The sequence below is a fragment of the Clytia hemisphaerica genome, unplaced genomic scaffold (genome assembly GCF_902728285.1).
Source record: "Clytia hemisphaerica strain Z4C2 unplaced genomic scaffold, Clytia hemisphaerica genome assembly, whole genome shotgun sequence".
NCBI lineage: Eukaryota > Metazoa > Cnidaria > Hydrozoa > Leptothecata > Clytiidae > Clytia > Clytia hemisphaerica.
Window position 1 is genome coordinate 141119 of NW_027104211.1, and position 17123 is coordinate 158241.

General features: G+C 35.0%; 2 protein-coding genes across 2 annotated transcripts; both read right to left on the minus strand.

The window, feature by feature from the left end:
- Positions 1–5749: 5749 nt before the first annotated feature.
- On the minus strand, positions 5750–8818 carry LOC136815562 (uncharacterized). Its single transcript, XM_067072013.1, has 4 exons — positions 8623–8818; positions 7330–7410; positions 6522–6662; positions 5750–6150 (listed from the first exon to the last, which is right to left on the minus strand). The coding sequence occupies exons 1-4, from the start codon at positions 8750–8752 to the stop codon at positions 5957–5959; spliced, it is 546 nt and encodes a 181-aa protein (XP_066928114.1). The 5' UTR covers positions 8753–8818; the 3' UTR covers positions 5750–5956.
- Positions 8819–14098: 5280 nt separating this feature from the next.
- LOC136815563 (asparagine-rich protein-like) lies at positions 14099–16827 on the minus strand. Its single transcript, XM_067072014.1, has 2 exons — positions 16649–16827; positions 14099–16377 (listed from the first exon to the last, which is right to left on the minus strand). The coding sequence occupies exons 1-2, from the start codon at positions 16783–16785 to the stop codon at positions 14289–14291; spliced, it is 2226 nt and encodes a 741-aa protein (XP_066928115.1). The 5' UTR covers positions 16786–16827; the 3' UTR covers positions 14099–14288.
- Positions 16828–17123: the final 296 nt, after the last annotated feature.

The window sequence follows — 17123 nt, forward strand, 5'->3', positions numbered from 1 at the left end:
CAATATGTTCAGAATCTAAGTCTTTCCATTTTCAGCTAAAGCTAGAATGCTGTAACTTTATTACAAGCCAAACACTGTTGGATCACATTATCTAATTGCTTTCTTTATTAATCAATCGAGGCTTATAATGAATCAAGAAACAAGATCTCTAGAGATTATAAAGGATCAAGATAAAATCTGATATCGTGAGTGTCCTATTAAAGGTCTTAAAGAAAGATTTAATCTAGCTCTCTTATCGATTTACGAAAATCTTCTGCAACTAGGTAGATTTGATTATCTAGAATGTTCAACAGAGCTTGAGAAGTAAAAAAATCAGACCCATATGAATCTGTTTCTAGGTCATGTGAACAGTTCACCAATAGGTTTTATTTCTGCAATCTCCAAAAGTGGTATTGTGTCGCATGCTCTCACACACACACACTACTATGTCTTTGACGTAATAACTTGTAAAATCTGGTGATGTTACCTTACGCCCACGTAGTTCAACGGAAGCAACTTCTTCCAATAAAAAAAACACAAGAAAACTTCCACATGCATAACAGAAAATATATATCGAGAATTTCTCAAACAAGTATATTTCAGTACCAAAAAAAAAGTTTAAACACTATGATAAGCAGATAGAAAAAAATTTTCATATGATTTTTTATGTGTGTGTGTCGTTATCACCGGTTTTAATCAGCTTAACTATGTCAAAACAATACGAGTTGAAATGACTGACGTATCACCAGTATTTTTATGGTTGCTTTATTGATAATAGCTATATACATCCATATTAACCTTCTTTTATCCACTTTTTTATTTCCATACTAACTTGATTATATACGTTCTCTAGCCTATTTATTTGCCGAGGTATTACTTTATTTTAACCATCACTTTTTCTCTTATACCTATATTTTTGTTCATGGTATTGAAAAAAATGAGTATTTTAGAGGTTAGCTCTGGTTTAGTCGGCCCACTTTTAGCCCTGCCTATTCTAATTGCTAATTAAAGTTGGCATAAAGTGGATCGAAAGTGGGCTGTCTAAAGTGAAATGTTATGTAAAGTCGACATGGTGCCCTCTTTCGCGTCGAGTATAAATTTTAAGCTTGTTATGAAAGATTGAGGACATGGTTGACAAAGAATTATACATTATACTAGAAAATTCGTAGACATATGTAGATAAAACATCAATTATTCCTATGAACCTATGTAAAGCTTTTCCAGTGAGGTCCCCAATTTTCCATTGTGTTAAAATGAATTTCGGCTAAATCTTTGTCTCAAGGTTTCATAATAGGGATAAATTGTAGCGATGAGCAAAATTTAATATTTCAAAAAAATTCTAAATTTCTGGCATCCACAAAATTTCTCATATTTTACCAATAATTCGTGTTGTATGTATTTAAAGTGAGGGAGCAAAATGAAGTAAAACCACAAACAAATTACAATTACAAGCCCATCATAGCAAACCTCAAAATACCAATAAATTAATTAAACAAACCTATAAGTGGTACCAGCATGCAATGCAAGTATATCGACAAAAAAGAAAAGAAATGCTGACATTTGAGAAAAACCCCCCAATTAATGAATCGGAAATCCTTACACATTACAAACTATTGAAAAGTCAATTTAGTTTAATTTTGAAATGATCACAAGACGATTCATTTCCTTCCTCTCTAAAAATACACCTTTCCCTTGGTCATTGATTAATAGTACATGAAAGTACGACTAACAGAAAAGAAAGTTTTTCGTCGTTCAGAACTACTAGTTAATTGCAGACCATCTAAAGAACGACAAATATCGAATATAGAACGATAAAGAGAACGACAAAATTTGCCATCTCTATCCCTAACCATATAAAAGTGATACTACTGTACTGTACCCCAATGTTTTGCATTGCTCTTTGTATATTGTTGTGCTATATAACTACACGACAAAATTACGCATGTATTCTAGTACGGTATTTGATGGTGTGGAATTGTTAAATGAACAGTATTTAACAACTTTTCAAATGGAGCAGTACCAGTTATCCGAATAATCCTTATAAAACAATGCCAATTTCTCTTTTTGTTGATCAGATATTATCTTCATGCAACATTCACTAAACTTTTGGGTATTCTACCATCTATCCTCTCTCCCACTACTCTCCCAGATTCAAAAAGGCATTTCCAGGCCCTAATTCGCACTATCTTTGTAGATACTTAAGAAAAATTGATATTCCGTTTATAAAGAAACATTTATACTTATAAATACTGTATCTTCATCTAAGATTCAAGACATCCCAAAATTAGCAAACCCAATCATTGGTTGACATATCTAGTTTTTGAACTAAAACATTTTTAAGGATAGTTTTTCAAGTACTTTACACTATATAAACAGATTGTAAAATCATGAGCTTTGTAGATAATATAGGATATAAATTGTGGCTAGTTTTCCAAATAGTTGACTTGATCATGTCTATAAATTCTTATGAGAAGACTAAGACTATTGATTATAGTAATAAATACACCCCTGTCTCACAGCCCCGGTTGAACTTCTTTTCTCAGTGGGGATAAAAATTCCTATTGAAACGATCCCAATGGGGATAGAAATTCCTTTGTTTCGGTTGTGAAGGGCAATTTTCAAACATTGAATTTCGAATGGTGATGAAATGAAAGTTAATTTCCAAGTGGGGCTGAAATTTTAAGGTATTTTCCCACCGGGGACGAAATTTTGATCAATCTTTCCAGTGGGGCTGGGCTCCCAGCGGGTCTGTGACACAGTGGTATCATAGTGTCCTTCAGGGTCTCTTCCCCCCATGCCTAGAATGAAAATTTTCCATTCCCCCCCCCTCATTTTTTCCCACCCTGCCTCCAAAAATTTCTCTGTCCCCCCCCTCAAGCAAAAAATTAAGAAGCTGTAATTTGATGAACTTAACGCTTATTGTTTTCCCTAAGGTAGTTCTAATTCAAGAAGAAATGGAAAGGATGGTGTTTTTAAACCATAATATTAATAAAACTAAGCATTATGCTATATCATCTCATAAAACCAGATGTTTTTCAATTTTGAATTGATTTTGGTGAGTTCCCCCCATGCCTAGAATGAAAATTTTCCATCCCCCCTCGTTTCCCCCCCCCTGGCTTCAAAAAAAGTTCTTTCCCCCCTATACGTCCTTTTGACCTCAAAACCCATTCCCCCCTGAATCCAGCGGGTTTGTGACACAGTGGTATATAAACTGATGCAAAAAGTAGTAAAGAGAAGCATGTCAAGCTTTTAAACTGTCGCAACTTTCTGTGTATCGGTGCACTCATTAGGGCTACCAATCCCCAAATTTGAAACCTACCTGCTACTGTTTAATATACAAAAATCATGGTCACGTACGAGCTGATTCATTGATTTAAAACCTGCAGAAAATAAATCCCTTGGTGAGCCCTTTTCAATTTCATCGATAATGTTTACATAGGAAGTTTTCTAGGATTGAAATTTATTTTGAAAACAAACTTTTTTCAACTCGCTTCGAAAGAGTTATTTTAGAAAGTGTTTGGGATGACACATAAAATAAACTACAGTCATGTCAGAAAAAGTGAGATGGAGAATTAGAGCTTGCGGAGGTGTTTTGCTGGGTACAACTACAACTGCTATTTCATACTATTGAAAATTCGGGTTGTTTTTTAATAAAAGTCTCATTACGATTTGGTAATTTTACGCAGCTACCCATCAGTTTTCGATTTCAATGAAATTAATACACCAAAAAGCCTATGCACCAAGAGCTACATGAAAGATGATTAGGTCTATAAGTTTAATACTCTAGTAAACCCGAGTGAAATCAAATATCAGGACCAATTGCACTGGGTGAGTCCACCTATTGACCACATGGATACATCTATCCATAGTGCGGAAAGGGGCCTGATCCCCGTTCTTAAATGATCCCCCTCTTGGCATCCCCCAACCTTTAAAAATGCCTATTCTCAAAGGTTTTGGACAAAAAATAGCTAACAAATATATGTGAAATATCTTTAGAGAGAGGAAGCGAAATAATAAACTTCTTTCTTCTTTTTGACTCAGACTACTCACAGAAAACTTCCTTTCATGAAGACCAAATTTCATAGCAGTGCTTGAAAATAAGCTATAGTATATGTAAGCCCACCCCCTTCTTAAACTATCTCCCCCTTCCTTGCTATCCCCCTTTTTCATGAAAATTTTTGACCCCCCCCCCTTCTTCATTTCTTCGGAAGTTGTCATCCCCCTTAAGAAAGGGGGGGTCCCCGGGGGTCCGAACTATGCTATCAATTCAAACCTACATGAAAAGGTGACTGGACTCGATTGCATGCTGGAATGATAACCAATGTTGAAAGTCGTTGCATTGGTTCGCTTCTAGAAACATTTGCCGAAGTTATTACCAGCAATCATAATTCGAGCTCAGCCCCCTTGTTACGTTAAACTTGATAGGTGACTAGTAGTCATGGGGCTCTAAAGCTATTTAAAACCCCTTGGTAGTTTTCCATGAGATTTTTTGCCCAACCAGTATAACGACACTGGGATGATTTGATAGCAAAACTTAGACAAAACTGCATGATCATAATGATAAAAATCAAAATATATTATACATCATAAGAAGACTTGGTCAAAGTCAACTCAATAAAGATAAGAGGGAAAGGAGAGCAAGGGAGAGGGAAAGTATGTGATGATAAATATATATGATAACAATTTTGTGGCTTTTAATAATATTTTTTTATTCGCCTTCACAATGAATTGGAAGGGAATCAGAACCACAGAACGTTTTTATTAAATAACACCTTCTTAGTTTTACTTATTTATCCCTCTTTTTAAGCTCTTTCAAAACATTCCAAGACTAAATATTTTTCCTTTGTTATCAGTAACTTGACTTAAGTTCACTTTGTCTTCAGATTCTTTGTTCTTCATTATTAAAATAATCGATTGAAAGTGTAAAATAATAATGATAATGAATCATTCAATCTGATTCAATTTATAATATCAATCAATCAATCAATCAATCAATCAATCAATCAATCAATCAATCAATCAATCAATCAATCAATCAATCAATCAAACAATCAATCAATCAATCAATCAATCAATCAATAACAATTAATCAATCAATCAATCAATCAATAACAATCAATATAAATTTAGGGTCTTTGTTTTCTTTATCTTTCTATTCATAAAATACATATTTACATTAGTTATCACCAGAAAACAAAAGAAAAACAAACAAAAAAAATGTTATAGAAACGTAGAAAAAAACAAAAATTATCTAAACAAAGCAATGCAAAAAATTAATTATTATAAATATTTTTACTCGTTTTTCTTTTAAAATATAAAATGCAACTCCGAGAAACTAATTCGACGATTTCAAAATTAATGATCGTAGATTCAAATAAGAAGGCAAAATGATACACCTGGTCATGAAGAAAATTCATTGGTGCCCAATGAGCAGAGGTGTCTAAATATACCTCGAGAAGAGAAGAATGTTTCAATTAACAAAGCGACATGTAATTGTAGCCTTAATTGCTGGGAAAAGTACTTCTTCATAATTTTGATTATATAAAATAGAAATAGATAAAATTATGAGCATCCTCAGTCAATAATCATGCATAACGAATAATATGTCCCTCCTCATTCATAGCTAATAGATCAGGTTCTGTTGGCCTTAAAAACGTTGAAAACTTTTTTAGTTTGATTGATTTTGAACTTACAATCATCTGAAAGACTTCGTGAGGTTTTTCCCATCCCATCCTCCTAAAAGGCAGTGTTGGTTGAATAAGAACAACCTACGAGCGTTTCATATAATAGCAACATTGATCGTGGGCCGGGGTGGATGGCAGATGAGCTGAATTGTATCACCATGTATACGGTGTAGAGGTCCACCTCGGGCCTGTGAGCTTGTATACAACACAATAATAATGTATATCCAAAGATGATTTATAATACACATATCTACTACTACAATCATTTTAAATTACTGGAAATTTAGTTGTGATCAGCGTTGTAGCATTGCAATCTCGTCATCGTTATAACTTGAGCGGGTGACGCGTGTGCATAAGAGAACACATGATAGGACGAAGGTAATCAATCCTAAACCATTAGCACCATACAAACAAAACATTGCATAACTTTGATCTTTGTCGCTTACTTTTAGTAAAGCCCAAACCAATCCGAAAATTCCTGATCCAACTGAAAAAGAGGGTATTTATCTTTACAAAAAGTGAAATGCTGAGAGAGTTTTAAGAAGTGATGTTAAGTTCAAATTTTAATCAGGACATCTATTTTCTGAATTTGAAAAATATATGCTTCTCAGTGATCATAGTGCCAAGTCCCAAACTAATGGCCATAGCTCCTGACTGCTTTAAGATGGGCAAAAACCTAATATTTTTAAAAAGGGTACGAAATTAGGTTCCCATGCTACAAGCTTTGGTGCAACATTGAAGTTTGTATTAAAAAAGAAGTCAGAAATAAATCAAAACTTTACAAGCGCATTGGGACATTTTGTTTTGTCTCAAGACAAAAGCCGACCACGAATTTTCTTTTTTTTGTGTAAGCCTTACCTCCGATAAAAAGGAAGATAGACCCAACCAATATCGATTTCTTTGATGGTTTTCCTTGACACATGGTCCTCAAGATGAGAATAAGATGAATCAAGGCACCAAGAGCACCTCCAGCTAACGCTAGAATGATGATGTCCAAATCTAGAAAGATGACACAATCGTTTTGAGAAAATACATGCACAACTAGAGATAGAGGGCAAAGCTTGACTAATATATGTTTTTCCACTTTTGATAAATGGACTATTTCAGAGGAAATTTTGTATGGCGTTACTGGTTTGAGTAAAGAAAACGAGTTTTGAAATAATCTCATACTCAAAGACTCATGCATCCAGGATAGCAATCTCAATGATTGAAAAACGTTCTCTATAAAACTCTACAATTCAATGTCTTCAAAAAATATGGGGTCATTGATAAAGTCATTTTTGTGGGACTTGACCCTAAAGATTTTTGACTATTGGATACAGAGATACAGGATATCATCCTATTTGGCTTATTACCCCGGTATTTCCCCCTAGCAAAAAAGGTTCCTTCTCTACCAAGAACCTGGGAACCCATCTGAAAACCCACCTCTGTCGTACACAACCTTATCATCTGGAACTTTATACTTAAAATCTGGACCCCCTTGATCTTTAAAGATGAAGACCTCGGGTGTAAAAAGTGAGACAATCATTATAGATGAACTTTTCCAGGTATCTGGAAGGTTCAAGAGCTCAAAAGTCCCCTTACCAAGGAGGGTACCAAAAACTTGCAGGTTGGCTTGGAGGAATTCCAAATCAAAACAAAAAACACTTCCTAGTGAAGCACTTACTCAAATCAATTCCATCTTTCAGTTTCATCAAATTCTTTCGGACTTTACATCCAGTTAATGGATTACAATTACGCCATAAACCTTAAAGTAAATCAAAATTACACTTATATTATTGTTTTAGAGAATATTTGTGAAACAAACCCTAATACAATCTTATACAAAGAGCCTAGATTTTGATTTATTTAGTTCGAAGCCCGAAGGCCTAGAGAGAAATCTTTCTCAAGCAAAAATGAATGAAGCCTTGAGAATAGCGCCGCTTTCAAAAGGATGGTTTTAATCTAGGGTTTTCTTTGTTTTCATGCTAGACGATATCATGCATCCATCGGGTAATGGATTTCACCTTCAACCCGGCGTTTGTGTAAAAATCACGTGGGTCACGCGTTTCAGATGGGAAATAAGTGGCTTCATTTCCTATCATCCAGGACATTCGGGATTTTGAGCTCAATAGCAATGGTATTTCGTTCGCAACTGCTTAGGAATCAGACAAGAAAGTGTCACTGAAGTAGTATTAAGAAAATATTATCCGTAGCGTAAAAGCAGAACATTCGGCTATGGTGCGCCAGGGGGGAGGGTTGGTACTAAAATCTCAGACATATATGAATACTAAAAGGATTTTTGAGAACTTATTGCATACCACCACCCTTTTTTAGAAATGCAGTATTTTAGTACCTATTTTAGTACTAAAATTTTTGGGGACATTTTTAACACACAGAGATCACCCAATTTTGGTCCTTTCAGGACAAATTTTGTCTTCTCCGGATCATTTTTCTCAAGAGTGTTGATTTTTGCAACATAATATTCATTTTTAACAAAAATTGATACTTTTAAATAATGCTGCTTTAAGAATTAGGCAAACATTAAACACTTGACTGAATGCAAAGATAATTGAACTTGGGAAATGAACGTGAGAAAAATTTATTTAAATTTTTTGGAAAATCACGAAAAATTCTGAAAAAGGTTGATGAAAAATGATGAAAATCACTAATTTAGTACCAATTTACCAAAGAAATTCTCAAATTTTGGATACCACCTTTTTGGTATTTTAGTATCCCATGGTACGAAAAGGATTTTTATGTTTTTTTGGGTATACCACCACGTCACTAAACATCATGATGTCCTAGATTTTATTACTGACCCTCCCTGGGTGCACAAGGTTGTGAGTACAATCCCTGGACCATATCAAAGACTCCTGGTAATTCATGCCTCTCTGAGTCTTTGGGTGGCGGCCGTCAAACGCGGTCACAAGACAAGATTACTTACAAAATATGAAAAAAAAATAAAGAAAGCTCATACCATTTCTATATTCTGAACTGAATATTTTTTTGACCCACCAATAATCTAGCACACCAGCCGCCACGAACAAGCCAAGTGTCAGTACAACCAGAACAGCCACCGAGTATCGTACTGCTCGAAAGCAAGACATTTTTTTTGAATTTGTGTAATCGTTCTTGCTATAATTTGTAAGACATTTTGTCGTGTTAGATGATTATATTGCAAAATAAAAAAAACTTTTCAGGAATATCGATTTAAAAAATTTTTAAATCCATTCTCTGCACTCTTTTTTACCACAATATAGAAACCATGTCAGCGAAGTTCGTCTAATTCTCTTGAGAGTGGTTCCACATGATTAGTAGCAAAATACAATTCACACTTAAGGATTGGGGACACGAGAAGTTTGTTTTCGCTTTCCTCAAGCCATTAAAGTGATTGGACTTATATCTCTTTAGAAAACTAGGTCAATATCTACCTCAACAATTAATGTTAATATTTTTCCAACCCAGAGCTATGAAAAATTATAAAGAAAAACAGTATTAAAAAATTCGATTACGCTGTTGATAAAATACCACAAATTTAACTTAACCACACAAATAATCCCGAAAGGAAAATAACATTAAGTTTCTTCAATGGGAGAAAACATTATGGAAAATTTCATTAATTATTGAAAGTTCTTCCTGATATTGACTTGATATGAATAGGTAAACAAACTGTTGGACTTTCTAGGTCAAAATTATTTATGCCAAACAATCATCCCGGGGGGGGTACTACCCTTGTCGACCGACGGGGGTGCTCCGCTGAAGTTCGAAAAATGGATCCTACGTGGGACTCGAAATTTGCGAAAAAAGTGACCCTGAATGGGACTGAAATTCCAAAATTTTCTACTTTTTCCCCAAATTTTCCAGAAATAGGCACCTTACGAGGGACTGATTTTTCTATTTTGGTGTTTTTGCGACCCTACCTGGGACTCGTGGAGGTTAAAAAAGGTACCCTGACCAGCGGAGCATCCCCGTAACCCATTTTGCCCTAGTACCCCCCCCTCCGGACAATCATATATCTCACTACTGTAGTTCCTTGTATTCAAATCAGAGTGCTATGGTTGGAGGTACCCTCAAGGTTTTATACCATATATTCAAACTCTGTCATCAAAATCAATTAAAATAACTCCCCTGCAACAGCCATAGACCCGGTGGGATCTCCATGAACTGGAAAAGTAAGCTCAATTTGCCGAGTTTTCAATATATTGCCCATTGGAAAACACTGTTCTTTTATCCCCACCCCAATGTATATATTCCTATCGAAATTAAGATAACCTTTTTAGTTATGTAAGCTGTAGACAATATGATTTTGAATCCCTACTCAGAAGTAACAGGAAGGTGTATATTTTCGTATTCCTGTTAGCATCTCATTCGTCGTAAAAAGGAGAACCTAAAAGAAGAAAATATCACTATATTGTTTATCCATACTTTTACACAATCAAACTCACTTATTTGAGGAATTAGTATGTCAATTTGACTGTTGACAAAAATCGGCCTATCAGAATCTCTGTCAATCACAATATCTTCTTATTTTCAAATCTTTGCATCTTATTATGTCGCCCGAGCACAATTTTCTTAAAGGTTTTGTTTTTAAATAAGAGTGATATCGTTTGCTTACTCATCAGTTTTGATTCACAAGCTTTTTCACATTGAATTGATACAAATGTGGTGCAACATTGGTCAGAAAGAGGAAAAGAAAGATATTTTTTGCTTATATCAGCATAACAATAGCAAGACACTGTCCTGATATGAAATATGTGTCTGATATGAAACGGGAACATTTATGTAAAAACAAAACCTTTAATGTAAACCTGTTGCTTTTGTTTAGAAATACCACATCACCAAATTATTGGCCATGAAGAATGATCTCCATCACTGATAAAATCTTCCAGAAAGCCATCGTAAGAGAATTTGTTTTACCTAATTCTATAATTTAAAGTTTTAAAGAAAACGTTGTTTTAAATTTTTGAATTTCTAAAATAGTTGTGGTTTTGAAAGCTAAAGTGTTGAGAAGAAAATAACTTGGTTTTTTAAGTCGAATAGTATTTTTTTTAGATGATTAAACAACTTGAAAAAAATCCATTTTGTTCACGGTTTGATTGCTCTGCCTCTCAAACAGACGAACGATTCTTACTGAAAATAAAACTGAGAATAAAGATTTAGCCTCTGTTCTCCTGCTGTGTAATCCAACCACTAGCCTATATACTACATGCTGTTCAGCTATTTTAAAATTTCATGTTCAAAAATATTTTTACAGTCTTTGTCAATACTTTTTTCCGTGAGCTTTTTTAAAATTCAAATTTGAGTTTTGTAATTTCTCAAAATTGTAAGTCTGTTTATATTTTAAGTCTATCTAGTAAACAGGTTGCAAAATGTTTTTAGTAACATGAGATTCATGTAATAAGCCATCATAATTGAATCCTCAGAAGTACCATCTTTTGTTCCTTCCTTGCCCTATTTCCAAAGTTTTGCTGGCCCTGCTATTTCTTTAATCAAGAAAGTGAAACATTTCAAATGTTTCATACTTGCTTTCAACCAGATTACAGCATATAAAGTGAACGTAAAAGTTGATGGTTATTTGTGTCAAAAATTAAAAGTGAACATTAAAAACACAGTGGTGTGTACGACGTTTCCACAGTTGTCTTTATCAAGTCTTAGCAATATATAGGCTATATAAAGATTATGAATCGTGTAGTAGCCACATCAACTACTAATATAAAGTACTAATATCCAGAGATTATGAAAAATCTTTCAAAAGGTTATATTTCAGGTTTGAGATAAAAGATAAATCTTAACAAAAATAAATTTTCTGACCTTGAACTTGGACGAACTATGAAAATATTTCATAATAAGCTCTCTGGAAGTTTTCTGTTATACAGAGCTTTGCGCATAATTTACTTTTATCCGTCTTAATATTAAGAATTTTCGTTTCAACAGCCAACATTTTGACATTTATTATCAGGGCTTAAGCGCTGTAGAGAGGAAAGAAACGTTTGGGAGACTTAGCCATATTTTTATATATAGATAGGCAGAAGGTGTATTACATGATGTATTTTACAACACTTCAAAAATAGCCAAAAATGTCGACAATGTCCAAATACCTTGAAGGTTTGACTACGCTCAACTATTTATTTTTTCGCCAACGACGTTGGTAGATTTTAGTAGGTGGTTTTAAGCTTTTACCTTTGCTAAAATGTTAAAAAAATCCTCATAGTAGATTTCACACTACGAATAATTATGTTCAATCTTTACCAGACAGACACTGTTAAATTACATATGGAACCTCTAAGCATCAGCATTGAAAATTCTTTACTTACGGACACCGTTTTGATCAATCGCGATATTTTTTGTCAAATTTTGTTGTATTGATTTCGTGACAACTATCCACTTTTAACATATGAATACCATACCATACCTTGATGCTAACAAGGGTACAAAAACTGAATTCTCTACTAAACTTCCTAAAACCCAGAGAGAAAGCATTAACTAAGATATTGATGATAAAAAATGAGCATAAAGTTATCATCATAATCATTTCATAAAAAGCTATTTTTTTTCATCATATCAAATCTGTAATGCCTTGATCTCTCTATAATAGCTCTCTACCCTATTTCACTTTTATCTTTTATATTATGTCTTTCATCAAACTTTATTATGAGACTATACAATTAAAGCTCATAATGGCAAGCAAGATATATATTAAGCATTAACAAAACGATGCGTTGTTTAGCATACGCATACAAAATACACACGACTTTTTTTAAATCCCTTTCACAAACAAAGGATATAAGTAAAGAAAATGAAAGTAATGTAATTTTATTGGATTTCCTTGATGACATCATTAGTATAATTATAAAGCTTCCTTATTTATAACTATTATACTGTCCAGGGTTTCGGTGTGGGAAGATCTATCCCACGACACAGAAATCCTGAAAGCAGACGGGTAATCTATATCAATCTAATTACCAGTAGTAGGTTTGTTTAAAAAAAAAGAAACTATGAATCGTATGAACATTTAAGCCTGATGAATATTTCAAAAGATTATGAACAGCAAAGCCTGAGCCAAAATTTACTGGTTCTTATAAAAAAAGCGTGTCTTTATTAAATATCACATATCACACAAGTTAGCAATTTTTCAGACAAACGAAAAGTTGTAATGTTTCTTTCAGTCTGTGCTCTTTTAATAAAAATAAGTAATTTATTGCTGTAGCTTTGCTGATCTTCTTATTATTGATAAACCAATAAAGTATAGCCGAGGCTAGAGTCGAATCTCTTAATGTAGGATTTTGCGGCCCGATACAAACGATGGATTAGAAGTTTCATTCATCGTGAGAATTCGAGAAATGTAAAACGCGAAAACAAGTGCTAGGTTCAAACTGTCATCCGAAATGGGCTATCCCGTTGAGGAGATCTTTTTGGGAAAAGTGACCCCCTGGATTTTTCTCCTCCTCTTTTGGACCACCCTGGATTTTCAACCTCAGATACTGACACCCTGGATTGTTTTACTTGAAAACCACACCCCCTGGATTTTTTATTTTCCATACCACCCTGGACGTCACACCTCCTTAAAATACAGTACAGACTATTTCTTCAATAGCCCAATAGGGCAAATTTTAAGGCATCACTTTCTTTTTGCTTATGAGTGGTTGATGAATTTCCTTTAGGTCTCCGGCTTGAAATTCAATGCCTCAAATATGCATTGCTGTCATTTTCCAATAGAATTTTTTTTTGAAAATAAAAAAGAGGACTTGGAAACCAATTTGTGGTCCAAAATTTCCAAAATTGCAATGAGAGATTATTGAAAAGTTTATTGTAGTTTTCCAATAGGGAAAGGGTGTAGGGTCCCAACGGATCCACGGCACGAGGAGTCCTGTTCTTATACTCAATTCTCAGTTAATATTTAGCTCACTTTAATTGTTTTCACTTTCAGTCATTTATTAGTCAATGCTGAGGATCGTTCTTAAAATTATTCTCCTTATAAAAAAGAGTATGAACGATTAAGCACTGTTTGATTTCAAGATCTTCTTGTCGATAACCTATAGACATGATGACAAAGCGTTTCAGAGGTGGATAGTGATGAAGCGTCTGATGGTCTGATGATAAACTTGTGATAGACAGGGATACATCTATCAGGAGATTGGGTCATTACAGGAATGCACCTATTGTACATTTGAATCATTTGTCGAAGAAAGGAAATTGGGTTGCAACGGACTCTCGAATGATGTCAAAAATCAAAAGTCATTGGTACAGTTAAGAGTAAAGACATTTTATGCCGAAGGAGGGGAGCCTCCTTCTCCGGAAACCTATGTGATCGAGAAATTTACTTTTAGTACTGACTCAGTAGGTAGAAACATCGGACCTAACTTTTCACATCTTGAAAGTGTCATGTGGGACTGCATCATAGCGCATCGAATCCATCACCTCGACTGTGGTTTAAACAATGATGATACATCAACATAGACCATTTTACAGCCGAAAGGAATCATAGGTGATCAGACTACCGCGCTCCTAACGATTTTCTGTTTGTCCAAAATTTTGGAGGTTTTTGCGTCTAGCCAACTGGAAGCCGTTACAAAGGCGCAATCAATCCTGATTAACCATAATTTATTACGACCGTGAAATGACCTAGGATGATTTTGTCGACTCTCATTCTATTGGAGGTATGGGCTCAATAGGTGGGTTTGATTCAATCATCGAGTCTTGCATTTCAATCGGTTCGTTCGGTTGAATTGTTTCCTCGAGTAGTCGGCTCTTTATTCGACCCACATCGATAGGTTCGATAGGGGGCGCTTTATCAAATGAATCTTTCCCACTATCCTTCATAGGTATATCCTTCTTGTCCATTTTTATTGGAGGGATTTTATCTGGGTATTCCACATCCTCCATAAGAGTGCTTATAGGAGGAATAGGGTCTTTAGGGACAACTATACCTCTTCGATCACCAATTACTATGCTTTTTGTTCTTGAATTTTCAGTATTATTATTGGTTGCAGTAGAATTGTAGATTGGATTATTTTGCTTGGTTGATGCATTTTCAGAAACGTTGTCTTGGGCTTGTGTTTGATTTGAAATGTTATTTTCAACAAAAGTAAGGTTTTGTGTCGATTTGCTTTTGACTGTTGTTGGAGCTGACCTTGATTTATTCAATTTGCGCTCTTCATCATTGTCTAAGTTGTAATTCATTTTGCTTTGGATCAAGGTTTTATTCAAAGGGTTATTTGAGGCTTTTTCTAGAATTTTCAAACTTTGGTAGGAGATGTCTTGGAGCTCAAGTTGGTCGGGTGGATCAGAATTTTGACCATTGTTTGTAATATTATGTGATGAATTCGTTTTAGTCGGATGTCGGTTGGTTCTTACCAAAGATATATTATTCCTTGTATTGTTTGTAAATAGCAGAGATGCCGTCTTATTGTTGGTGATGGCATTATAAAGAGGGTCGTTCAAGAAGTTCAAATACTTAGTTGAGTTATGGTTTTTAGATGACACAATCTTCGATATGTTGTGGTGATTTACATTTGCAGAGTAATTTGAAGTTTTCTTTTTGTTTGTTATAGTTGTATTGAAATTCGAGGAAGAAAGCTTTGAATCTACACTGCTTGTGGTAACGTTTGAAGGGATGGGGTTTGTATGGTTTGAATCTACACTGCTTGTGGTAACGTTTGAAGGGATGAGGTTTGTATGGTTTGATGTCACCTCAAGGGTTGCATTTTCTTTAGTTGACTGGCTCGAAACGTATTGATTCTCTACATTTTCAACATTGCTAAGATGATCTGCAGGTTGTGAAGTCTCGTGGAGAGTAACACTTCCTTTAGCTGTCTGGTTTGAAGCTGTATTTTTATCAATTTCAATTTTACCGGGGAATTCGACTTTTAAACTTGAAGTCTGGTTCTTATCGTTGTTCAATTGTTTCGTTTTTGTTATTTTGATGGACGCTTTCGATTTTGAAATGTTCTCCGAGGTCACAGGATGTTTCATTGTTTGATTCTTGTTCACATCGGTCATATTTCCACTCATAACATTCACTGTTTTGTTACCAAAGTCTCTATCCAGTACTGTTGTTTTTCCTTGGTGGTTTGGAATGTCATCGCTCTCGAGTGATTTGAGTTCATTCTTGTGTGTGAAATTTCCTTTACTTTTGAAATTCTGGACCTTCGCACCCAAAGTTGAATTACTTAAATTCACATTATTATTTTCAATGCTTTTCTTGAAAGTCATGTTTGAATGACATAGAGTCTCATTCAAACTTTTCATCACCCCTTTTTTAGTATCATTCGTTTTACAGACATGATCTTTCTTAAATCCTTCATTGAGTGGCAACTTTACGCCTGGTTCCAATTTGGTGTTAGGGCCTGCACCTTCAGCTTTTACGGCTTCCTTGGTCACACCTTGTGCAGGATCTGTAACACCTGTTGCTGGGTCTATGACCCCTTTAGCTGGATCACCAACCCCTATACGGCTATCGATGGCCCCGAGGGCTGCATATTCTGCACCAGTTGCCCCTGTCGCGGGATGGTCCACGCCCATGGCCCCACGTGCTCCCACTATTGCCCTGTGATGTTGATAACCATCTAGATTAACGACAGCGGTACCACTTGGTAACATTAAGACTCGGTCACTGGTCACATTGGGATGATCGTTTGGATTTCGTATTAAAGGTGCTTCTTCCACGTGTGGTGCGAGATGGTAAAGATGGCGTGTCAAATTGTGTTTTGATAAATGTCTTCGGTGATTCATACTGAAAAAGTGGAGAATGACTTTACATCGATGATAAAATCTTAAGGTACCTATTTATAGTTTTTCAAATATATGGTCCCACTAAATCCCTCTTTGAACTATAGAATTCATTGCTTCAATCTCCATTTAAAAGAAAATTTCAGCTGACACGTGTTATCGTTTCGACGTTTCAAACGCCTGCATAGTATTGCCTTGAAGTTTAAACTATGTGGGTTAATTTGAATAGCAGATAGAGCCCTGATTCAATTTCACGTCTTGAGAAATATTGGTACCTTAATTTCATCTTTCTATCAGCACCAGTTTTGTTATATTTGAGTGGAATATGATTTTTCCTTGCACCATCTTCTTCTTCGATAGACCTCATGGGAACTAATCCTTCCATTTGTTCGGCTCGTTCGATCGGTTCCATCGATTCAATGTTCTGGATCGGTTCGATCGGTTCAATCTCGTCGATTCTGGTTGAAAAGGAAGTTTCAAGGTTAAAGGGCCATAGAAATACGGTAGTTAACTTTCGCTAATTCTTGAAATGCGTTAGTCAAGATTACGTCTTTTTCATATCGGAAACACCCGGAAAAACCGGAATTTGACCCATGTGTTGCTATTTTCGATAGGGACAAATGACGTAATCTTGACTAACGTATATCAAGAATTCGAACTCGACGGGAAGTCTTATTTGTTCGAATTATGGATAGAGAGATTCGAATTATAGAAAGTTTTTGTACTGTTTTATCCTTTACAAGGACTAAA